This window comes from Lissotriton vulgaris, unplaced genomic scaffold (assembly GCF_964263255.1).
Source record: "Lissotriton vulgaris unplaced genomic scaffold, aLisVul1.2 SCAFFOLD_485, whole genome shotgun sequence".
Classification (NCBI taxonomy): domain Eukaryota; kingdom Metazoa; phylum Chordata; class Amphibia; order Caudata; family Salamandridae; genus Lissotriton; species Lissotriton vulgaris.
The window spans coordinates 753,800-780,729 of NW_028244829.1; the positions used below are offsets into that span (position 1 = coordinate 753,800).

The 26,930-nt window shown below is 45.2% G+C and overlaps 1 protein-coding gene across 1 annotated transcript in view; it reads left to right on the forward strand.

Moving 5' to 3' along the window:
* LOC147666710 (actin-related protein 3B-like) overlaps positions 1–26,930 on the forward strand; it is a 605,074-nt gene that overhangs the window by 128,825 nt on the left and 449,319 nt on the right. The window contains exon 2 of the mRNA XM_086948942.1: positions 6,855–6,910. Within this exon, the coding sequence (XP_086805068.1) occupies positions 6,855–6,910 (56 nt within the window). The remainder of the gene's footprint in view (positions 1–6,854; positions 6,911–26,930) is intronic.

The window sequence follows — 26,930 nt, forward strand, 5'->3', positions numbered from 1 at the left end:
AAAGCTGCAGCAGCAGCGATACACTGTCCAATGCATAGATCTCGGGAGGCAAAGTGCTCGTTCTGATGTGATGCGCCAATTTTACTCCCATAACTGGGTTGATGCGCCGGTTCTGCTACTAGCAGACAGGAGAAGCCTCAAAATCTGTTATACAAGTATCTGGGCCACTTGCAGTGAGCCAGGCACATCCTCAGGGGTAGAAACGTTGATTCCCCTGAATCAAGCAACAGGAGGCAAGCCAATAAGCCCTTGGAGATCACTCGGAGTGCAGGCATAGTCCTGCTCTTCTTCAGGAAAGTCAGAGAGCTGCAGGCAGCAAGGCAACACAAGAGAAAAGCAGACCTTCCAAGTCTGCAGTTCAAAGAGGAGTCCTTTAAGCTGCACAGCAGTCCTTCTGACTGAGGTTCAGTTCAAGATTCAGAAGTGTCTTATTTTAGGGGGTCAGAGTCCCAGTACTGATACCCAAAAGTGTCCTTGATATGGGAGGTGACCTCAAAGCAGCTCTCGGAAGTGCACAGGTTCCCCTTTCACCCAGTCGTGTCTGCCTGGCTAGCTATGGGGGGTAAATCAGCCCTTTGTTTAGGGACAGGACACTGCCTATTTAGGTGAAGTGTTAGCTCCTTCCTTCCATTTTGCCAACGCAAGGCCATCAGAATGCAGATGTATGTGGATGGGTACTCAGACACACCTATCATTCCTATGTTGTGGCTGTCTAGAGGGAAAGCACAAAGTGTAGCTGTCACTCACCCAAGACGTGTTTTGGAATCAGGCTGTCAGGCGAACAGGGCAGTAAGTGCAGAAAAATGTCCACTTTCTAAAAGTTGCATTTCTATAATAGTAATGTTAAATTCAACTTCACTAGTAAGTAGGATTTATCAATACCATTCCAAACATATGAAACATGAAAAAGGTACTCCTCTCTGATCAGGAATTACAGCCTAAATGTGGATGAAAGAATGCTATCATATGAGAGGAGTAGTCCTCACAGTAGTGAAACATGAAATAGGCTGTTTGTCACTATGAGGACTGCAAGACATAAAAGTACATGTCCTACCTTTCACTTACATACACCCTACCCTTAGGGCTACCTAGGACCAACCTTAGGGGTGACATGTGTCGCAAAAGGGGATTTTAAGGCTTGGCAAGAAGTTTTAAATTCCAGGTTCAAGCTGCAGTAAACTTCACCCACAGGCCCTGCAGTGGCAGGCCTGACACATGTTTGAAAGGGGCTTCAGCCCACTCATAGCATTTAACTTACATGCCCTGTGTATATGGTATACCACCTTATAAGGGACTTACAAGTAAATTAAATATGTCAATCAGGTATACACCAATCACACACACATTTAGGGAAGAAGCACATGCACTTTAGCACTTATTAGCAGTGGTAAAGTGCTTAGAGTCCAAAGCCCGACAAAAAGATTCTGCGAAACGTGGAGGAAGAAAAGCAAAAAGATTGGGGGAAGACCACCCTAAGGATCAACTGTCTAACAGTAAGACACTGGAGACAGAGGTTCAGAATGGTGCCAACAGCAGCCCCAGATCATCACACAACCACTTATCAATAATCTTGGCAAAACAAAATAAAGAACAAAGGGGCATATTACCAAGGGCCTTATCGCCGTTTTAGCGGGAATTTTTCCCGCTAAAGCGGCGATAATTTTATCGCCCTATTACCTAGCTGTCGCTAACACCAGTTAGCGACAGCTAGTAGGAGATAGCGATCATCTTGGGGCCCGCTTTGCATGTCAGCGATATTTATCGCTAATGACATGCAAAGTGGGCGTGCCAAGATGTTAGCGACTGGAAACAGTCGCTAACATCGCTATCTCATATTACCTACTTTTGGAAATATTCGCACTAAGCGCGAATATCTCCAAAAGCTCACGCCTGCCCTGAGCAGTTCTTAGCCATGTTATCCAATGGTAGGTGGATAACATGGCTAATAGCATTAGCTCGGTAATGCATGAATATCGATGACTTTTCAGTGATATTCATGCATTTCGGCCGATTTTTATCGCTTTTGAGATAAACCTTGATAATACCAAGGTTTATCTGCGATAAAAATCGGCGGAGCTCGGCGATAATAATATTGCCGCTAAGCCAACATAGCGATAATCATCGCTAGTTGTTGGTAATATGCCCCAAAGTGTAGAAAATGTTGTGATAAAATAAATAGCTGAATGTGCAGCGCATGACGCAAGGGTGCTAGCAGCTTTCCTCTTAGTCACCTCAGGGATACTAACAAGCCCCAGTCCATTGCTTAATTTGTAAATGAAAGAGTGCTGGTACTCAGAGCTCCTACTCAGAAGTCTGTGGCCGGTGCAATTAAACAATGGCTTCTTTATTTCACTACCCACAGCTTTATTTGACTTTTGCATGTTCCTGCTTTCTCCATTTGTGACTGTTTTTCCCTCTTTTGCTCTTGGGAAGTACCTAATGCAGAAATATAAGTGGTGGTACGTCTAAAGTAAGTGCTGGCAGCCCCCACTGGCAAACACTGGCTCAAATTAAGCACTGCCCCAGTCCTACCAATATACAGGTTCATAGCCAACAGGTGCAGAGGAGAGGAGAACAGCAAATATAATGTACCTTAGCACTCGCTCTGTAGTTAAGCACCAACTGGAACTATTCAATCTATTGGCAACCAATTCACCAGATATGTTGTTCTTGGCTGAAACATGGCTGACAGAAGAATCCACCTCGGATATCTTAGCCATACTTTCAGAAAACTACTTTCTCCTAAAAACTAATGGACCTTCAGGATCAAAGGGGGGCAGGTGGCAGTCACGATTAAAAAAGGACTGTCTTTTACCACCATCTCTCTTTAGAAATAGCTGTAGTCGACAATCTTACAGTCAAATTGGACTCTCCTAACAGTACAATGATATGTGTTCTTCTGTATAGACCACCTACAGCGATGCCAGATTTCCCTAAGTTCTCACAAATTGCATTGCATCCTTGATGGTGGACTATGCCAAAGTCCTGATCATAGGTGATATGAATTACTGGGCTAATGAGACGGAAGGGGGTAAGGCTGCCAGGGAACTAACTGAGTCCCTAGCTAGCCTAAACCTCACACAACACATTCATACTCCCATGCACATCAAATGGCAGATACTCTATCAATTTTGGTCTATCAACCTCACTCTTCAGAACTTAGTAATTCTCCCTCGTGTATGGTCAGATCATCATACTATTCGTTTCACTCTGAGTGATATGACTCTGCTTAAATTCTCACCTCATCTAAAAGTCTGTTCCAGAAATTGGAACCACATAATAATGAAAGCCTAAGGTGAGACGTTGAATCATGAGCAGCCCACAAGTCAGGACAATGGCTTTGAGAGGGGAATTGCCAATTGGCAATTGAACGCTAATGACATCCATGCACCTATACAGGTTAAAACGTCTCGTGTTAGGCGGCATGAAGCATCCAAATGGTTCACTACTGACTTAAAAACTATGAGACTCAGTTTACGTCAGGCAGAAAGGAAATGGCGAAACACCTACTCAACAAAAGCTAGAGAGCAATACATTGTGAGCCTCATGTCATATAAAAAAGCTATTCTGGAGGCAAAAAAAGTATTTTTTACTAACAAAGTACTCAATTCAATTAACCGGACTAAAGGTATTTTCAATATTGTAAAGGAGTTATCTAATCCTGATCGTGTGACCCCCACCTATCATTGCCACACAGAAACTATCCAATGATCTGAATTCCTTCTTTGTAGACAAAATTAAAAGTATTCAAGAATCAATTGATTCTAGTACAAACGATGTAGAAAAATCGTTGAGTAATACAAACTCGGCTTTTCTGGATAATTTTCCCTGACTAAATAAAGAACTTCTCTCTGAACTATCAAATAAAGTTAAATCAGGCTCCCCCAAGGAGGTATGCCCTCTCCATATACTAAAATCTATCTACCTGGCATTCCCAGATAAAATTCTTGCCCTTCTGAACCTCTCCCTGATCCAAGGTACTGTCCCGTCAGTTTATAAAGAAGCAGTAGTTATGCCGTCCATCACCACCCCCTTTTGTACCGCTTTGTTCGCCATAAGTTGGGAGGGTATGCTCAGACGTGAGTCCCTTGCTCACTTTGCCACTGGATTCAAGCAAACCTGGCTGAAGACGGCTGTAATGCCAGAAACCGGTCCTAGGAAGCTTGAATCCGGTCCAGGGAAGGCATGGCTTGGCAGTTCGGGCTGGACCATTCCCATGAGGCACAGGGTCAGACTGATTTGCATATGGCCATGTCTGAACTGGGGTGGCAGAGTGGGCTAAAGAACGGTGATAGATTAAACCCAGATCTGTTGACTGGGTGTGAGTGTTTGATTGGTTCAGATGCTCCATCCATCACCACCCCCTTTTGTACTGCAAAAAAAGGAAGGCATTGATCCGCTTAAGCTAGACAATTACAGACCTATATCTCTCATTCCCTTCCCGGCTAAACTATGGGAGGCGCATATAGCTAGATCGTTTTGCTCCTTCATAGAGGAAACTAATTTTCTAGACACCCATCAGGCAGGTTTCCGTCCATCCCATTCCATCAAATCGGTTATACTCTCTGTCATGGATGTTCTAAAAGGAAAGACAAATGAGGACTGCACGCAGGCTCTGGTTCTCTTAGACCTGTCTGCAGCCTTCGATACCGTTAATCATGAAATACTGATGGATCGTATTGCTGCAGCTGGTCTCAGAGGCGCTGCTCTGAGTTGGTTCAAATCTTTTTTAGAGGACCTCAAGCAATCGGTGTGGCTCTCACCCTACAAATCCGGTACTGTAAATATGAGTTGCGGAGTTCCGCAAGGCTCCTCGCTTTCCCTGATTCTCTTTAATGTTTACATTCACCCACTCATATCAAGACTTCGTCAGATGGGGATCAAGATTTACAACTATGCTGATGACATGCAATTGATCTTTACCATTGAATAGTCCACAAAATCAGAGGAGTTTCTTAGCAACTCCATGCTATTCATCAAGAACTGGATGAATAGCAATCAGTTCAAACTGAACTCGGAAAAAATAGGAATCATGATCCCCAAAAACAAAATCTTACATTGGACTCCTGCACATTGGCCCCTGGAGTTAGGCTCTGTACCCACCTCAAAGACTACAATCCAGAGCCTGGGCATACAGATAGATTTGGATCTCTTGATGAGTATGCAGATTGTTTTGGTTACCTCTGCATGTTTCTTCCAACTCTGGAAACTGCAAAAGATCAGAAGATTTTTCAGCAGAGAGGCCTACATCCAAATCACTATTGCCCTGATTCTATCCGAAATCTACTATGGAAAAACGATGTACCTCGGCCTCCCGCAAAATCAGAAACGCTGTTTGTAGATGAAACAGAATCAAGCTACGAGAATTATTTACCAACAAGACAGACGTTACATCAGACCGCTGCTGAAAGAGCTTCACTGGCTCCCGGTGGGGCAGCGTTCTCTGTTTAAAACAGGTTGAATCCTTTTTAAAGTAATACACAGTACTGGTCCCAAATATATAGCTTCGAGAATCCTCAAATACTCACCCCCCCAGCGCACCTTAAGATCCATGCACATGAATCTATTGGCAGTCCCAATATTCAGACGCAAACGGACAGGAGGGTCACGGTTCTCTATACTGGGTCACCAATTTTGGAACTCTTTGCCTACAACCCTGAGACTTAAAATGGACTATCTGCGATTCAGAAAGATGCTGAAGACTTGGCTTTTTACTAAAACACATAATTAGATTGGACTTCCTGATAACAGTCACTACGTAACTAAATTGAGCGCCAAGAGACCTGCGCTTTAGAAATTCACAATAACATAACATAACATAACATAACATGTGGAGACCGGACACCAGTACAGGAACGCCAGCAGAATGTCCAGTGGTCTAGTATGGAGTTGGAAGGCTGAGGAAGTAGAGCCTTGTGCAGAATGCACTTGCAGATCAAGGAAAGAACCAGAGTTCTCTAAGGAATGAGGACTGAGGTGGAAATGGGAACAGCCAAAGAGGAAATCAACAACGTGTAGGGAATCAAGGTTGAGTGGCGAACTGGTTCAGAAGCAGAAAGCAAAACAAGTAGGGACATTGGTAGATACCTACCCAGTGGCTCTGAGAGTTTAATATACTAACACTGCCCTCTTTGTCCTGGAAGTTCTGTCACCTAAACTGCAAATTTAACCACAGTATCTCTTACGATCATTTCCACGTCCTGTCTTCTGAAGTTTCCATACCTTACCTCTTCTGAACTTATATGAAGACTTCAACCACGGGCCCTTGTTATTTGTTGTTTCCTAATATTTCTAACAGACAAACCATTTATAGTATATGCAGAGGGTGCATAACAAAGTGGGAAAGGGGCAAACACCACTATGACTCCTAGCAAAGCTATATCTACTGACCTGGTTTTGTGTAGAATTCTAGTATCAAATGAAACCAGAAGCAGACATTGGTTAAGAAGAATATTATGTGCTATTCCAACATGTAACATTACATTTTTGCTAAATTGCACATTGTTTGCAGCTTACCCTTGGCCAGGTGTACTCCCATAGATATTTGTACTCCAGTGTAAATGTGAAAAAATACACCCCACGCTCACCGTTGTGCAGAGGCATTGTCATGTTTTTGCATGAGCATGGCCGACAACATCATGAAAACATGACTCTGAAAATATGGCGACGCGTGATTGTTCCTTGTTTGATGAACGCAGAGCTGCAGACTTCCAATCAGAACTGCACATTTTTTAGTAAATATGTACCTAGGACTTAGGACTTAGGATAAATACTAAAAGTTTGATTTATTTTCTTACACAGAGTTTCACTGTGCGGACCAAGTCATTTCTCAACCTTCTTTCTTTGTATTTCAGATACACTAAGCTGGGCTATGCAGGCAATACCGAACCACAGTTCATTATTCCATCATGTAAGTTATAATTTCTACACCCATTTGTAAGACTATTATTTAGATTGTCATTGTTTTGGCCTCATTAGCAATTTTGATTCTAAGGCTGTTTAAAGCTTGGTGGTATGTAGGTAGAAGTCAATGGCCTTCTACCGTCCAGGCAAGGCTAGCACTGAACCATGGACAGGTAATAAGCCGCTTCACCAGGTTGAGCAGCGATAAGTCAATCTCTGCACCATCCTGCATCATTGAATGCCATCTCTGGCAGCAGGGATGCCACAAGATTTGATCCACTACAATGCATCTGAGAGGAAAGATGAAAGAAAGTGCTAGTTGTAGCAAGCGTAGCGTTTATGGTACGTGGTCACTGCTCCACTCCCAGTGATCAAGACCCATATGGTTCTAGAGCATTCATGAAAATTGAGGGGGTTTCATAGAGATAATCAGTTGCAAAGTCTGATCTACAGAGCACCTTCAATTTCTAGCACCACAGGCAACCATTTTTTGCTGGGACCCTGCCATGCAGAGGAAAATTCCTGGAATTAGTTCAGGTGCCAGTATGAGTACGGCCAACAGATTTACTCATCTCAGTGATGCCCCAAAACAGTAATCTTGGGTCGATAGGCAGACTGATCCAGGTGGCATAATTTATCATATCAACTGGTTCAAATATAGAGCATCTAGGCTGTGCGTGGGGTAAATATGCATGATGCTAAAGTGACAGTAGAGTAAGGCAGAATTAATCATGGATTACAAATATTCCGTAAAATGTAAAAAGTGGAGTAATGTAACTGTAGCACCAACATGTTTACCCACATTTTAGTTTAGATTTATTATTCAAAGGGTCATTTGACAAAATGAGTGGTAGACATAGGGCCAATTAGAGTTTCTAGTTGCCTTTAGTGGTAAATTCTGCCCTTAAAATTAAAGTATAATTTTGGGCTGCTTGTATTTTCTATTGTCTGATCTTAATGATGTACTTTGTTTATATAGAAGCTGCTTAAGTGAATTGTTTCCACTATGTTATCCATTCACTGTATTTTCACCAGTCCACTGTAATTATTACCAGTGATATTTACTCCTTCAAGAAGTACATGCCTCCAGGAAATTGCCAGGTGGAGTACTAATCTTGAGGCACCCCATATTTTACCATTGGTGGCAAATTATATTTTAGGGAGGCCAGTGTATTTTTTGTGTTTGAAAAGATTTTGTAGAATTTCAAACATTAATGTAAACATTTTTACAGAAATAATTGTATTGTATTGTATATAGTTCTTGTATAGCGCCACTGCCACCCTACGGGTATACTGGCGCTTTTTGAGAGAACCTAATCAGATGGAGCCGGCCGATGGCAGGGCTGAATAGTGGGTACTGAAATCTCAGATTTTGGCAAATACCCAGGTCTTTAGGCTCCTTCTAAAACATATCAGGGAGTCGGCTTGCCTGATGTTCTGGGGCAGCTCATTCCATAATGGATTACTGTATTGGTGTGAATATACTTTTAACATGAATTAACCAAAATAAATTAGGATTATTATTCAGTAAACATTTAAATACATATGCCCTGAGAAGAACTACCAACAAATATACTATCCCAAAAAACAACTGAAAGTCATTTAAATGGATTATGTTCTTGTAAAAAATGTGAGATGCCAACCAAGAAGAAAGCAATTTGGTGAAACTAAGCTGAAATGATACAGAGGTAATGTACAAAGCAACAATGGTTTGCTCTGGTGCTGGTCAATTATACCTGAGTTATTGAAATTAAAATATTTAAAATGAAAAAAAATGTTTGCACAGGTCAATAAAAATAAATGTCATTTTTATACTCAATGTTGCAAATGTCACTTCAAAGTTGCCCAGCACAGTTGCAGATTTGCCATGACCAGTGCAAAATTGCATGGCATCGATATGTTAACTGTATCTGGCGTTGATCACCTCTATGGCCAAAACTTTATTGGAAAGAGTTGAGATTTTAAGCAGTTAAATTGGGATTGTGCGTTAATTCGAGTAAGCAGATCACCCGATGAATGGCCGAATCTAGCTTTCGTTGCCTTTTTCTCTAAAATTATAAAATTGGGAGAAATAAAGAAAATATTTCCCGAGGACTCTTGCAGACAGACCACTTGAAACCTAATTAAGAAACGAATTGAGATCATGTTTACAAGCAATGTTCCAAGAGCACATATGTAAGAGTTGTTGATCACCGTTGGTATGAGCAGTGCTAAAATTAGGTGCACTGAGCCCCTGTGTCTGTACTTTTGAGAACTGGGCTACTCTTGGATGAGTGCATTTCCTATGACTGATCAAACTTAGAATGATTGTTCTCTTTGTCCACTTGAGCTAATGAGATGCCCCACTTCCCCAGCTCTTCTTTTTTGGCTCAGATTACAGGCACGATCTCCTCTGCAGACCATGTTGTTCGAGTTGACTCCTCGTTCCTGTTTTTATCAGCAAGAAAACAAACTGATAGGAGGTATGCTGAAGGCACTGTAATGAGGTCCGGAAAAGATCCTATTATTTTTAACAGATTCGCCTGTTTAGAACATCCTGGAGCTCCCTTGATTGATATAAAGGAGTGAAAACCAGGGCTTGATTGGGTGACTCAGGATTACACTTTTGTTTAGCACATTGATTTTGACTGCCTTGGTTTAAATTGCAGTGAGAGTTTTTCCTGTGATGGTTTCGGGAATTGCATTTGTCAGGGATTTAGCAGTGATTTGGAATATATAATGATCCTTCGCCCATGAATTACATGAAGAAAATACATCGTTTTTTTGACGGTGAGTGTCCTTCCCTGCTACTACTTGAGAGTGAGTTGGAACTTTGTTAAGATCAGAACTATGTTATCCTGTCTTGAGAAGAATAGCTTCGACCATAGGGAAAGCATTGGCAGGTTTAGATGACAACTGAGAGGCCTCGGAGTAGGCTTTTGATACATTCATGAAAATTGGAAACATTTTATGCTTTCTGGATGTATTGCTTGAAACAACGTTACATGCTTACTTATGCTTCCCTTTGTCGAAGTTTGTACTTAATCTTTTCAGCACCCGTTTGCTTACATAAGTCTCAAAATGTACTTCTGAACAATCTTCGTTGGCATTTTGAGCCTCCTCGGTTCTTGGGTCACCCCCTGATACAGGCATTGTTCCTGAGTGAGCCGGATTAAATTCAACTATTTCAGTATGAACTACGTTTAATCTGGGAATTTCGACTAAATTCTTTACTTACTCTGCTGCTCTCCCTATTCCAGGTACTGTTACTGGGGTATAAAAGCTTTGAGGAGATGCTGATATTATTGCAGGATTATTTGAAACTTGGTCCTGGGAGTTGTGCAGTGATAAAAGATTATGCCACATTCAGCCACTTTTTTTCCATATTCAGGAGGAGTTTAGTACAAATTCTGATTTTAAATTTGAACATATTTTTCTGGGAAGAAGTTGTAATAGACATATCAGGTCATCCATTCTTGCCAAATTTAGAGGTACTCTACATTTTTCTTTTTTAAAACACACTTTATTGATTTTATATTTTGTCGAGCCTTGCAAAATCCTGAATTCGGTTGGTACATAGTTGGGTTAGAAAAGCATTTTGGCACAAGTAGTTGAATACCAACAAGTTACAGCCAATAGGTAGTTGTTATATTACATGAATTGGCAATTAAGTCAGACTGCATTGTCGTTCCATTGGTGCTGGCTTAATATATCTAGAAATTGTGTTGAAGTGATAACAGAACAGTCCCATCCCTCCCTACCCCCACCCTCTTTTCTGGCTCACTCCTCGTTTGCAAATTCGCAAATAAAGAATAAGGAATCGCTAAAAAATAGCGATTTTGTACATACATGCCGTTTTGCGATTTCTAAATAGCGAATCGCAAAAATTCGCAATTTAGAAATCGCAAAACGATATCTTGATACATCCGGCCCCCTGTCACGTGTTTCTACCTCGGTTGCCCTAATACCACATTTAGGGGTCCGTGTTTGGTAGGATGTGGTATTGTGTGAGGGTCCTAATACTAGACGGTAATGTTCAGTTTAGTGTTATGCGGAGGGACCTTTCTTATGTGTCATGTGTTGTGGGGAAGGGGGGTTCAGTATCTTTAAATGCTTCCAGAGTGAGGTCCCAATCCATGGAGATCGGATTTTTCTTCAGTCCCCGGTACTCCTCTATTCTAATGACTGAGCTTTCTGCTCCCCTTAACGAACCACCTCCCCATGCCAGGGATAGACCCTTGGGGTGCGGGCCGATTTCCATCGCATTGTTATGGAGCATTTCGCTAGTAGGAAGGCTAGGTCAGTGAAGTGAAGCTGCACTCTTTGATTTAGATTGGCGAAGCAGCCCTATTAGAGGTACTCCCCATTAGTGTTGCCAGTTTTATCCCAACTCCAATTAGGGTTTTATTTTGGAGAGTTCCAAACAGTTGAATTTTCTTGCATTGATGTGAGTAGAGTGACCTATTCACTGATGAGAGCTGATTGAATTTTCCAGGGCCTCCAATATTTTTGTAAGAGTGGTGCTAATTGAGCCCATAGCAGAAAACACTGGATATATTGTAGGAGTATCTTGATCCTCTTTGGGTAGTTGTTCTTGGTTAAACAAGACTGAAGATCTGCCTCTTCCCTCTATCAGAGGGGAGAATGATTTATTTGTTGCATGTGAGACAATTCTATTCATTTCAAACAGTAATTCTAAATTGTCCAAGGAGCTCATCAGCTCATTTTGTTCATTTACATCTAGAATTAATATTTTTGTAGTTACTGGTTTAACTTGGCAGTAGTCTTGTTTTAGATCTATTGAGGATGCCAATAAGGCATTAGACCTGGACCACTCTATCTCTTCTCTCCCATAGATTGAATCACTTTCAATAGCTGAGATGTTTAAATCTAATGTATGCGGCATTCTATGAACTATAGCCCAGGTTACAAACATTGGTTAATGCACTGAGAGGCTGTTTGGAGGAGATTTGAGGCTTGAATGTGGGCTCGGGACTTGGAGTGGATTAGCTCCTTAAGTTGGCTCGAGCGAGGGAAAAGTTAGGCGACTTTGGCGATTTAATAAACCAAGTACTGATAATTTTCTGTTTTAAACAGACAGGTTTTCCTTGTAAGTCAGTCTGTGAATGGTGTGAAAGGATGGAGGCCCTTTGTTGGCATACTCCTACATTTATTTTGGTCAAAGACAGATGGCTACTGTGTAAAAGGTGCAAATGTGGTATGCTGCTTATTAGAGTTGAACCTGGAACCACAGGCTCACTTTGATTCTGGGAGACCTGGGCAGAGACTTGTGGAGATCCCAGCCTACACTCTGATAACGCTACCACAGCTGATGTTTCTGGGCCCTCGTGGCTGGATTTAGATGATCTTTTGCGAGGGTTCTGCGCTTCTGTGTTTTTTTTTAGACCATGATAGCAGTTTTGTACTGTTAGCAAAGACAGATTTATTATTTTTCCATTGTTATTGCTGACGTCTTATCATTGCAGCAGGTGCAGTTGGAGATCCAATCTACTGGACGTTACCCAACAGCTGCTGAATTTCCTTCAATAATTACAGTTGATGATGAATGGGTCTGTATGCAGTAGTTGGGTGCAAGGAGCTTTAGTAATGCTAGTGCTGATAGCAAGAGTGCAGTTTAAATCTGGAGCCCCCACAAACCGCAAACCACACAAGAGGCTGCCTTACGAATGGGAAATGGCTGGGAACTGAAAATAGTGACACCAAGGCTGTGCCAAACTCTTTTAGAAATCTATACCCACCGATTCCACCTTTCCAGACAGCCTGAGTATCAATGTACTGTCTGGGACCCCAACTGCCCTCTGCCTCCCTCCAGATTCTCCTGCTAGTGCTGTGACACAACCCTGCCCTCCCATACTCACTGCTCAGCCATCACTCGGTGGGGAATCCAAAGGTTGGGGAAGGTCAGATCAGAACTGCCCAACAATTCAGATGGCAGAGAAGCAGAGAAGGGCAGGATGCAGCGGGTATTCAGTGCCTGGCTGTGCAGTTGAACTGAGAAACAGTGAAGTCAGCAGCTGGTAGCCAACAGCCTACTACTTGCAGGCATAAGTGTGCTCTGGCGGCTTTCCACTGTCTCTTTCCACTGCGGAGGAATACCTCTGCGTGTCACCAGTAGGTAGTTATAGTTATGACCTAGCTTCCATTGGAAAATCATTTTTTGGACTTGCCTTTACCTTTGGTGCCACTTGAAGAATCTTCACAACATGTTTGAAAAGATGTGTGCCACAGAGTCCAGTTGTGCATGGAAAGTTTCAGGGTGATCCGTCAAGTTGGGGTGGAGAAAAAGAGGGAGTCAAAAAAAGTGCTTTTCTCATGTTAATTCCCATAGGGATTTTAGACATAACTGCAGCATGATCCACTGACCAGAATTATAACAAATTTGGTAGAAAGGTAGATCTTGGTCCAGAAAGTGATCTTTTTGTGATTTGGTGTGAATGCGTTTAGTAGATTTTGAGATATTAACTGAAATTCAAATTTGTATATCTAGGGGCGCAGATCCTTCGGCGCTCCTCCTCGGATCATACCTCAAAGGAAAGATGCAGCCACCATTTTGTTAATCAGAACTCGGTTCCCAAAATATAGTTAAATAGTGATAGAAGGATACAGAGTAGAGGTACCCTGACCCCATGAGACTAATGTAAGGGTATGTGAGGGACCCCACATGGGCAAGAAAGTGCCCAAAACCCTTTTTTTAATTATGCAAGGATCCACCAATCCTCTCCAGATTCTCCCCAGATCCTCCCGGATTCGTGTGGATTTGAGTGGATGTGCTGATCCAGACCCCCATTTAAAATAACGATACACATTCATCGATCCAACTACCTACCCACCTACTGACACAACCACTCACAGACCCACTAACACACCACTGCAGCCACTCACACACACACTAACAGACCCACACAGCTTTTACACATCTACTCACACACCCACTTGCACATCCACAGAACCCCACTCACAAACCCATAAAGCCACTTACCCACCCACTCACAGACCCTCAAAACCACTCACACAACCACACGGCCACTCCCACTCCCACACCCACTCACAGACCCACACAACCAGTCACACACACACTCACATACTTACCACACACTCATACACCCGATTACACACCCACACAACCAATCACATACCCACTCACACCCCCTCACATACCAAGGTTGCAGGGACATTATTGTTAGGAAATAGCATTCAAAACATAGAAATTCACTGAAAAAACAAAGGTTATAGGGACATTGTAGTTGAGAAGTAAAATTTAAAAACTTTAGTAATTCACAGTAAAAAACAAAGGTTACAGCATTACAAGGCTCAGATTTTACACACTCAAAACCATAGCAATTCAACAGTTATAGTTTTAGTTATCTCAAGTAAATATATCAATTTTATTGGGGCCAGAACTGGATTTACACCACTTTGGGGACAGGATTGACAGTAGGCAGTCAAGGTGCAGATTTCAAGGTGGTTCAAGCCTTTGCTGTACCTGAGGCTCTGATCAGGACGCCAGCGAACTAGCACTTGAAGTCACTCTGGTGGTCCTGGGTTCAAAATGGGTCAAGTGGTTCTCATCCAGGCAGCAGGGAAGCAGAGTAGCAACCCTTCTTGCAGCAGTCTTCCACAGGTCCAGATGTGTACTGAAGAGTTGACTCTGATGGTCAATTATTTATACCTGGTACCTACTTAGAAATGAGAGAATCTTCTAGAGTTTTACCCCTACGGGGGTGCCTGGAATTTCCTGCCTTCCTGCTCTTGCTTGTTTAAGGGGCACAAACGGCTAGTGTGAAACCTTTGCTGAGTGTGCTGAGGCAGAGTATTTGTGATGTGCAAGGTGGTACATGACAGCTCCACCCCTCATCAAGTCAGAGATGGACCATCCCGCCAACACCTATTCCCCCCCTTTTTAAAAAAAAAATCTTTTTATTGTTTTCCAACACAAACAACAAGCATGAGAATGGTGAGCATGTCTACATAACCATGGTTCTCCAATATAGTCAAGGAATTACATGACATTTGTTCTTACTGCCCGAGAGAGTTAACTAATAGAAACTATCCCAATTTCTCCTGCTATAATTAGCGACCAGAGCAGTTACAGGATAGTAACATGAAATCATACATCTATGTCATATTGCTCCGTGCATCAGATCCATTCACATTTCCCCCCTCAACTCCCCCGCCCTGTGCCCTCCCTCCCGCCGGCGCGTCAACTATGAGGCTAAGTGTGATAGAATGGCAAGTCTATTTATTTATGGGGTCCATAACTGTCACCAGTTTTGCATCGTTATTAATTATAATGACTATTAAGGGAGCAGGGAGATGCTTCACACGCTGTCTCATCAGCATCCAGGTAAGTATTCTACTAGTCCTCATTCCCAGTTAAAGCACTCATCTCTGACTCAGTTTCTACATCCGCCACCTTCGGTTCGGTAATAAGGGCCTCCAATGCTCGCGCCGCCTCTAGTACTTTGTCACTGTGGGACCTATGGGCCTGCTGCAGACGAACTGTGCCCTTGCAGCTTGCCCACATGAGTAATGCCGCACTTCACCTGAGGTAGCTGGCCCCACCTCGGGTTTCCAGTGGGATGTAATTTCTCTCTTGGCAAGCAGCAATCCTAAGTCCAAGAATTTACTTACCAATTTTGTTTTGCTAGTATGCGGAAACCAATGTAGCAAGCAGGTCCCCTTACCCGGAGTAAGCTGTCGCTCTGTCACACTACAAAGTAAATTGATTACCTCTTCCCAGTATGTGCCCAGGTGTGGGCAATCCCGCAGCATGTGTACCAGGTCCACGTTCCTCAACCTACATCGGGGGCATTGTGCAGTATCTACTTGGAAATTCTGGTTGATTTTTGCCGGTGTAAGATATGCTCTGTGCAAGATAAAAAATTGAATCAATTGGAGTCTGGCGTTTATAGTGCCCTTCCACGCCCTCTTAGGGATGTGCGACCAGGCCGAGTCGGGTATCTCTTTATCTATATCCGCCGCCCACTGCGTTTGCAGCTTTTGTAATGGCGTCAGCCCCTCCCCAAGCATGCACCTATATAAGCAGGTGACAGCCTTATAAGTGCCCACTGCCATCACTACATATTGGCATGCCTCAATTACCGGCGGCTCCGAAAGGCCAGTGCCCCAGTGTTTTTGGATGGCAGCAACGAGGGCCGTATGTATTAAGAAATGGCCCGGCGGGAGCCCAAAACTCTCCTGCAATGCGCTATGGGGCAATAGCACGCCATCTTCAAACAAGTCCCCTACCATCTGTAACCCTAACATCTCCCACTCCGCAAGGACAGACCAATCGCCCTCATGCGGTAGGGCCGTACGCATTCCCACTGGTATCTCTGGGGCATAGGGTCGCTGCACCCCAATTCTATTGTGGTATCGCTTCCAACAATGTCTCAGGGCGCTTTCTTCAACTACTAGTGCATCAGCCCGTAGCTTTTGTTGTAATACCATATATGATAATACGTGTCGCTGCACATCTGGTACGAATTCCTGCTCCGGTCCTCAAAATTTCTGTGCCACTCCCTGGGTGAGGCCCTGGAACTGTGCGGCCAGATAATATAGTTCGAAGTCGGGGACAGCGAGGCCCCCCTCAGCCCTAGGCCGTATCAGAGTATCCAATGCTACTCGCCATCTTCCCGTCCCCCAGATGAAGCCTCCCACCGCAGAGCGGAGTTGCCGAAATAGTGCGACGGCATTCGTATAGGTAAGGTCCAGAAAAAATATAGCAGCCGAGGAAGCGCCACCATTTTCAGCAGTGCCACCCGACCCGCCACCGACAATGGGAAAGTTCCCCAGAACTGCATACTGCTCTTTAGACCCCTTATTGCTCTGCCTATATTACCCTCAAGCAGGTCTTCCTGGGTATGATATACATGCGTCCCCAAATAGGGGAGGAATCTGGGCTCCCACACTACGTCAGAGAGATGTGCAGGCTGGTCACATGCTCTGGTTACCGGAAATACGCAAGTCTTTGCTCAGTTGACTCGCAAGCCTGAGATATCTCCGATTTGGTGGAGCAGGTCCCGCGCTCCCTCCAAAGCCCCTCCAGCACCTTTCAAGAAGAGCAAAAGGTTGTCCGCGTACAGAGAGATATCGTGTATCCGGCCGCCGAACCTCAGGCCTTGGAACGCCCTTCCCATTCTAGCTCGTGTCGCTAGAGGCTCAATGGCAAGGGCAAATAGCAATGGGGAAAGCGGGCAGCCCTTCCTGGTGCCACGCCCTACTGGGTACGAGGATGAAAGGACCCTACCTACCATCACCCTAGCGCTCGCAGAGGAATACAAAATATCATTCCAGCGGACATATCCCTCCCCGAGTTCAAAGGCTCTGAAAACAAATAAGGCCACTCCAAGCTGTGAAATGCGTTTGCGATGTCCACCGAGAGGACTATTGCTTGATCATCCTCGCCATAGTCCCCACTCAATATGTGTATCAACCTGCGTATACTTCCAGCCATGTTGCCAGTAGGGATGAAGCCAGCCTGATCAGAGTGAACCAACCGCGTCATAAGGGGAAGGAGTCGAGTAGCCAGCACCCGACTTAGGATCTTATAATCAGTGGTGAGCATAGATAAAGGCCGATATTCTGCCAGGTCCGTAGGGTCCTTCTCCGTTTTAAGGAGGGGAATAATAATGGCCTCCCTGGTCGAGGTCGGCAGCACTCCCAACTGCTTGGCCTCTTTGTACATCGCCAGTAATCTAGGAGCCAGGACATCAATATAAGCCGAATAGAACTCAATAAGTAGTACATCACTACTCGGAGTTTTGTTACGCGCCAACTGTTTAATGGCGCAACAAATTTCAGCAATCATGATATCCTGTCCAAGGGAATCCCCCTGTTCCACCTCCACAGTATTTAACAAAAAGGGGTGGTGATGGACAGAGTTTCTGAATTAAGCAGAATACTCTCACCCAGTCAAGAGATCAGGGCTAGATTCAACACCGTTTTTTAGCTCACTGCACCATCCCAGCTCAGAACCTGGCTATATGCAAATTAGTCTGTTCCTGTCCCAGTGCATGATGGGAACAGGGCAAACCAAACTACAAAGCCAATTCTTACACTGGGAAGGAAACAAGCTTCCGGGGACCGGTTTCTGGCATTTCAGCCGTCGTCGGCCCGGCTTACTTGAATCCTGATGGTGCAATGAGCAAGGGACTCACATCTGAGTATACCCTTCCACGCTTAGGGTGGACAAAATATTTAACAACAAGGGGTGGTGATGGACAGAGTTTCTGAATTAAGCAGAATACTCTCACCCAGTCAAGAGATCAGGGCTAGATCCAACACCGTTTTGTAGCTCACTGCACCATCCCAGCTCAGAACCTGGCTATATGCAAATTAGTCTGTTCCTGTCCCAGTGCATGATGGGAACAGGGCAAACCAAACTACAAAGCCAATTCTTACACTGGGAAGGAAACAAGCTTCCGGGGACCGGTTTCTGGCATTTCAGCCGTCGTCGGCCCGGCTTACTTGAATCCTGATGGTGCAATGAGCAAGGGACTCACATCTGAGTATACCCTTCCACGCTTAGGGTGGACAAAATATTTAACAACAAGGGGTGGTGATGGACAGAGTTTCTGAATTAAGCAGAATACTCTCACCCAGTCAAGATATCAGGGCTAGATCCAACACCGTTTTTTAGCTCACTGCACCATCCCAGCTCAGAACCTGGCTATATGCAAATTAGTCTGTTCCTGTCCCAGTGCATGATGGGAACAGGGCAAACCAAACTACAAAGCCAATTCTTACACTGGGAAGGAAACAAGCTTCCGGGGACCGGTTTCTGGCATTTCAGCCGTCGTCGACCCGGCTTACTTGAATCCTGATGGTGCAATGAGCAAGGGACTCACATCTGAGTATACCCTTCCACGCTTAGGGTGGGCAAAATATTTAACAACAAGGGGTGGTCATGGACAGAGTTTCTGAATTAACCAGAATACTCTCACCCAGTCAAGAGATCAGGGCTAGATCCAACACCGTTTTTTAGCTCACTGCACCATCCCAGCTCAGAACCTGGCTATATGCAAATTAGTCTGTTCCTGTCCCAGTGCATGATGGGAACAGGGCAAACCAAACTACAAAGCCAATTCTTACACTGGGAAGGAAACAAGCTTCCGGGGACCGGTTTCTGGCATTTCAGCCGTCGTCGGCCCGGCTTACTTGAAGTCTGATGGTGCAATGAGCAAGGGACTCACATCTGAGTATACCCTTCCACGCTTAGGGTGGACAAAATATTTAACAACAAGGGGTGGTGATGGACAGAGTTTCTGAATTAAGCAGAATACTCTCACCCAGTCAAGAGATCAGGGCTAGATCCAACACCGTTTTTTAGCTCACTGCACCATCCCAGCTCAGAACCTGGCTATATGCAAATTATTCTGTTCCTGTCCCAGTGCATGATGGGAACAGGGCAAACCAAACTACAAAGCCAATTCTTACACTGAGAAGGAAACAAGCTTCCGGGGACCGGTTTCTGGCATTTCAGCCGTCGTCGTTCCGGCTTACTTGAATCCTGATGGTGCAATGAGCAAGGGACTCACATCTGAGTATACCCTTCCACGCTTAGGGTGGACAAAATATTTAACAACAAGGGGTGGTGATGGACAGAGTTTCTGAATTAACCAGAATACTCTCACCCAGTCAAGAGATCAGGGCTAGATCCAACACCGTTTTTTAGCTCACTGCACCATCCCAGCTCAGAACCTGGCTATATGCAAATTAGTCTGTTCCTGTCCCAGTGCATGATGGGAACAGGGCAAACCAAACTACAAAGCCAATTCTTACACTGGGAAGGAAAAAAGCTTCCGGGGACCGGTTTCTGGCATTTCAGCCGTCGTCGGCCCGGCTTACTTGAATCCTGATGGTGCAATGAGCAAGGGACTCACATCTGAGTATACCCTTCCACGCTTAGGGTGGACAAAATATTTAACAACAAGGGGTGGTGATGGACAGAGTTTCTGAATTAACCAGAATACTCTCACCCAGTCAAGAGATCAGGGCTAGATCCAACACCGTTTTTTAGCTCACTGCACCATCCCAGCTCAGAACCTGGCTATATGCAAATTAGTCTGTTCCTGTCCCAGTGCATGATGGGAACAGGGCAAACCAAACTACAAAGCCAATTCTTACACTGGGAAGGAAACAAGCTTCCGGGGACCGGTTTCTGGCATTTCAGCCGTCGTCGGCCCGGCTTACTTGAAGTCTGATGGTGCAATGAGCAAGGGACTCACATCTGAGTATACCCTTCCACGCTTAGGGTGGACAAAATATTTAACAACAAGGGGTGGTGATGGACAGAGTTTCTGAATTAAGCAGAATACTCTCACCCAGTCAAGAGATCAGGGCTAGATCCAACACCGTTTTTTAGCTCACTGCACCATCCCAGCTCAGAACCTGGCTATATGCAAATTAGTCTGTTCCTGTCCCAGTGCATGATGGGAACAGGGCAAACCAAACTACAAAGCCAATTCTTACACTGGGAAGGAAACAAGCTTCCGGGGACCGGTTTCTGGCATTTCAGCCATCGTCGGCCCAGCTTACTTGAATCCTGATGGTGCAATGTGCAAGGGACTCACATCTGAGTATACCCTTCCACGCTTAGGGTGGACAAAATATTTAACAACCAGGGGTGGTGATGGACAGATTTTCTGAATTAAGCAGAATACTCTCACCCAGTCAAGAGATCAGGGCTAGATCCAACACCGTTTTTTAGCTCACTGCACCATCCCAGCTCAGAACCTGGCTATATGCAAATTAGTCTGTTCCTGTCCCAGTGCATGATGAGAACAGGGCAAACCAAACTACAAAGCCAATTCTTACACTGGTAAGGAAACAAGCTTCCGGGGACCGGTTTCTGGCATTTCAGCCGTCGTCGGCCCGGCTTACTTGAATCCTGATGGTGCAATGAGCAAGGGACTCACATCTGAGTATACCCTTCCACGCTTAGGGTGGACAAAATATTTAACAACAAGGGGTGGTGATAGACAGAGTTTCTGAATTAACCAGAATACTCTCACCCAGTCAAGAGATCAGGGCTAGATCCAACACCGTTTTTTAGCTCACTGCACCATCCCAGTTCAGAACCTGGCTATATGCAAATTAGTCTGTTCCTGTCCCAGTGCATGATGGGAACAGGGCAAACCAAACTACAAAGCCAATTCTTACACTGGGAAGGAAACAAGCTTCCGGGGACCGGTTTCTGGCATTTCAGCCGTCGTCGGCCCGGCTTACTTGAATCCTGATGGTGCAATGAGCAAGGGACTCACATCTGAATATACCCTTCCACGCTTAGGGTGGACAAAATATTTAACAACAAGGGGTGGTGATGGACATAGTTTCTGAATTAAGCAGAATACTCTCACCCAGTCAAGAGATCAGGGCTAGATCCAACACCGTTTTTTAGCTCACTGCACCATCCCAGCTCAGAACCTGGCTATATGCAAATTAGTCTGTTCCTGTCCCAGTGCATGATGGGAACAGGGCAAACCAAACTACAAAGCCAATTCTTACACTGGTAAGGAAACAAGCTTCCGGGGACCGGTTTCTGGCATTTCAGCCGTCGTCGGCCCGGCTTACTTGAAGCCTGATGGTGCAATGAGCAAGGGACTCACATCTGAGTATACCCTTCCACGCTTAGGGTGGACAAAATATTTAACAACAAGGGGTGGTGATGGACAGAGTTTCTGAATTAAGCAGAATACTCTCACCCAGTCAAGATATCAGGGCTAGATCCAACACCGTTTATTAGCTCACTGCACCATCCCAGCTCAGAACCTGGCTATATGCAAATTAGTCTGTTCCTGTCCCAGTGCATGATGAGAACAGGGCAAACCAAACTACAAAGCCAATTCTTACACTGGGAAGGAAACAAGCTTCCGGGGACCGGTTTCTGGCATTTCAGCCATTGTCGGCCCGGCTTACTTGAATCCTGATGGTGCAATGTGCAAGGGACTCACATCTGAGTATACCCTTCCACGCTTAGGGTGGACAAAATATTTAACAACAAGGGGTGGTGATGGACAGAGTTTCTGAATTAAGCAGAATACTCTCACCCAGTCAAGAGATCAGGGCTAGATCCAACACCGTTTTTTAGCTCACTGCACCATCCCAGCTCAGAACCTGGCTATATGCAAATTAGTCTGTTCCTGTCCCAGTGCATGATGGGAACAGGGCAAACCAAACTAAAAAGCCAATTCTTACACTGGGAAGGAAACAAGCTTCCGGGGACCGGTTTCTGGCATTTCAGCCGTCGTCGGCCCGGCTTACTTGAATCCTGATGGTGCAATGAGCAAGAGACTCACATCTGAGTATACCCTTCCACGCTTAGGGTGGACAAAATATTTAACAACAAGGGGTGGTGATGGACAGAGTTTCTGAATTAAGCAGAATACTCTCACCCAGTCAAGAGATCAGGGCTAGATCCAACACCGTTTTTTAGCTCACTGCACCATCCCAGCTCAGAACCTGGCTATATGCAAATTAGTCTGTTCCTGTCCCAGTGCATGATGGGAACAGGGCAAACCAAACTACAAAGCCAATTCTTACACTGGGAAGGAAACAAGCTTCCGGGGACCGGTTTCTGGCATTTCAGCCGTCGTCGGCCCGGCTTACTTGAATCCTGATGGTGCAATGAGCAAGGGACTCACATCTGAGTATACCCTTCCACGCTTAGGGTGGGCAAAATATTTAACAACAAGGGGTGGTGATGGACAGAGTTTCTGAATTAAGCAGAATACTCTCACCCAGTCAAGAGATCAGGGCTAGATCCAACACCGTTTTTTAGCTCACTGCACCATCCCAGCTCAGAACCTGGCTATATGCAAATTAGTCTGTTCCTGTCCCAGTGCATGATGGGAACAGGGCAAACCAAACTACAAAGCCAATTCTTACACAGGGAAGGAAACAAGCTTCCGGGGACCGGTTTCTGGCATTTCAGCCGTCGTCGGCCCGGTTTACTTGAATCCTGATGGTGCAATGAGCAAGGGACTCACATCTGAGTATACCCATCCACGCTTAGGGTGGACAAAATATTTAACAACAAGGGGTGGTGATGGACAGAGTTTCTGAATTAAGCAGAATACTCTCACCCAGTCAAGAGATCAGGGCTAGATCCAACACCGTTTTTTAGCTCACTGCACCATCCCATCTCAGAACCTGGCTATATGCAAATGAGTCTGTTCCTGTCCCAGTGCATGATGGGAACAGGGCAAACCAAACTACAAAGCCAATTCTTACACTGGGAAGGAAACAAGCTTCCGGGGACCGGTTTCTGGCATTTCAGCCGTTGTCGGCCCGGCTTACTTGAATCCTGATGGTGCAATGAGGAAGGGACTCACATCTGAGTATACCCTTCCACGCTTAGGGTGGACAAAATATTTAACAACATGGGGTGGTGATGGACAGAGTTTCTGAATTAAGCAGAATACTCTCACCCAGTCAAGAGATCAGGGCTAGATCCAACAACGTTTTTTAGCTCACTGCACCATCCCAGCTCAGAACCTGGCTATATGCAAATTAGTCTGTTCCTGCCCCAGTGCATGATGGGAACAGGGCAAACCAAACTACAAAGCCAATTCTTACACTGGGAAGGAAACAAGCTTCCGGGGACCGGTTTCTGGCATTTCAGCCGTCGTCGGCCCGGCTTACTTGAATCCTGATGGTGCAATGAGCAAGGGACTCACATCTGAGTGTACCCTTCCACGCTTAGGGTGGACAAAATATTTAACAACAAGGGGTGGTGATGGACAGAGTTTCTGAATTAAGCAGAATACTCTCCGCCAGTCAAGAGATCAGGGCTAGATCCAACACCGTTTTTTAGCTCACTGCACCATCCCAGCTCGGAACCTGGCTATATGCAAATTAGTCTGTTCCTGTCCCAGTGCATGATGGGAACAGGGCGAACCAAACTTCAAAGCCAAATCTTACACTGGGAAGGAAACAAGCTTCCGGGGACCGGTTTCTGGCATTTCAGTCGTCGTCGGCCCGGCTTACTTGAAGTCTGATGGTGCAATGAGCAAGGGACTCACATCTGAGTATACCCTTCCACGCTTAGGGTGGACAAAATATTTAACAACAAGGGGTGGTGATGGACAGAGTTTCTGAATTAAGCAGAATACTCTCACCCAGTCAAGAGATCAGGGCTAGATCCAACACCGTTTTTTAGCTCACTGCACCATCCCAGCTCAGAACCTGGCTATATGCAAATTAGTCTGTTCCTGTCCCAGTGCATGATGGGAACAGGGCAAACCAAACTACAAAGCCAATTCTTACACTGGGAAGGAAACAAGCTTCCGGGGACCGGTTTCTGGCATTTCAGCCATCGTCGGCCCAGCTTACTTGAATCCTGATGGTGCAATGTGCAAGGGACTCACATCTGAGTATACCCTTCCACGCTTAGGGTGGACAAAATATTTAACAACCACGGGTGGTGATGGACAGAGTTTCTGAATTAAGCAGAATACTCTCACCCAGTCAAGAGATCAGGGCTAGATCCAACACTGTTTTTTAGCTCACTGCACCATCCCAGCTCAGAACCTGGCTATATGCAAATTAGTCTGTTCCTGTCCCAGTGCATGATGGGAACAGGGCAAACCAAACCACAAAGCCAATTCTTACACTGGGAAGGAAACAAGCTTCCGGGGACCGGTTTCTGGCATTTCAGCCGTCGTCGGCCCGGCTTACTTGAATCCTGATGGTGCAATGAGCAAGGGACTCACATCTGAGTATACCCTTCCACGCTTAGGGTGGACAAAATATTTAACAACAAGGGGTGGTGATGGACAGAGTTTCTGAATTAAGCAGAATACTCTCACCCAGTCAAGAGATCAGGGCTAGATCCAACACCGTTTTTTAGCTCACTGCACCATCCCAGCTCAGAACCTGGCTATATGCAAATTAGTCTGTTCCTGTCCCAGTGCATGATGGGAACAGGGCAAACCAAACTACAAAGCCAATTCTTACACTGGGAAGGAAACCAGCTTCCGGGGACCGGTTTCTGGCATTTCAGCCGTCGTCGGCCCGGCTTACTTGAATCCTGATGGTGCAATGAGCAAGGGACTCACATCTGAGTATACCCTTCCACGCTTAGGGTGGACAAAATATTTAACAAGGGGTGGTGATGGACAGAGTTTCTGAATTAAGCAGAATACTCTCACCCAGTCAAGAGATCAGGGCTAGATCCAACACCGTTTTTTAGCTCACTGCACCATCCCAGCTCAGAACCTGGCTATATGCAAATTAGTCTGTTCCTGTCCCAGTGCATGATGGGAACAGGGCAAACCAAACTACAAAGCCAATTCTTACACTGAGAAGGAAACAAGCTTCCGGGGACCGGTTTCTGGCATTTCAGCCGTCGTCGGCCCGGCTTACTTGAATCCTGATGGTGCAATGAGCAAGGGACTCACATCTGAGTATACCCTTCCACGCTTAGGGTGGACAAAATATTTAACAACAAGGGGTGGTGATGGACAGAGTTTCTGAATTAACCAGAATACTCTCACCCAGTCAAGAGATCAGGGCTAGATCCAACACCGTTTTTTAGCTCACTGCACCATCCCAGCTCAGAACCTGGCTATATGCAAATTAGTCTGTTCCTGTCCCAGTGCATGATGGGAACAGGGCAAACCAAACTACAAAGCCAATTCTTACACTGGGAAGGAAACAAGATTCCGGGGACCGGTTTCTGGCATTTCAGCCATCGTCGGCCCAGCTTACTTTAATCCTGATGGTGCAATGTGCAAGGGACTCACATCTGAGTATACCCTTCCACGCTTAGGGTGGACAAAATATTTAACAATCAGGGGTGGTGGTGGACAGATTTTCTGAATTAAGCAGAATACTCTCACCCAGTCAAGAGATCAGGGCTAGATCCAACACCGTTTTTTAGCTCACTGCACCATCCCAGCTCAGAACCTGGCTATATGCAAATTAGTCTGTTCCTGTCCCAGTGCATGATGAGAACAGGGCAAACCAAACTACAAAGCCAATTCTTACACTGGGAAGGAAACAAGCTTCCGGGGACCGGTTTCTGGCATTTCAGCCGTCGTCGGCCCGGCTTACTTGAAGTCTGATGGTGCAATGAGCAAGGGACTCACATCTGAGTATACCCTTCCACGCTTAGGGTGGACAAAATATTTAACAACAAGGGGTGGTGATGGACAGAGTTTCTGAATTAAGCAGAATACTCTCACCCAGTCAAGAGATCAGGGCTAGATCCAACACCGTTTTTTAGCTCACTGCACCATCCCAGCTCAGAACCTGGCTATATGCAAATTATTCTGTTCCTGTCCCAGTGCATGATGGGAACAGGGCAAACCAAACAACAAAGCCAATTCTTACACTGGGAAGGAAACAAGATTCCGGGGACCGGTTTCTGGCATTTCAGCCATCGTCGGCCCAGCTTACTTGAATCCTGATGGTGCAATGTGCAAGGGACTCACATCTGAGTATACCCTTCCACGCTTAGGGTGGACAAAATATTTAACAACCAGGGGTGGTGATGGACAGATTTTCTGAATTAAGCAGAATACTCTCACCCAGTCAAGAGATCAGGGCTAGATCCAACACCGTTTTTTAGCTCACTGCACCATCCCAGCTCAGAACCTGGCTATATGCAAATTAGTCTGTTCCTGTCCCAGTTCATGATGAGAACAGGGCAAACCAAACTACAAAGCCAGTTCTTACACTGGGAAGGAAACAAGCTTCCGGGGACCGGTTTCTGGCATTTCAGCCGTCGTCGGCCCGGCTTACTTGAATCCTGATGGTGCAATGAGCAAGGGACTCACATCTGAGTATACCCTTCCACGCTTAGGGTGGACAAAATATTTAACAACAAGGGGTGGTGATGGACAGAGTTTCTGAATTAACCAGAATACTCTCACCCAGTCAAGAGATCAGGGCTAGATCCAACACCGTTTTTTAGCTCACTGCACCATCCCAGCTCAGAACCTGGCTATATGCAAATTAGTCTGTTCCTGTCCCAGTGCATGATGGGAACAGGGCAAACCAAACTACAAAGCCAATTCTTACAC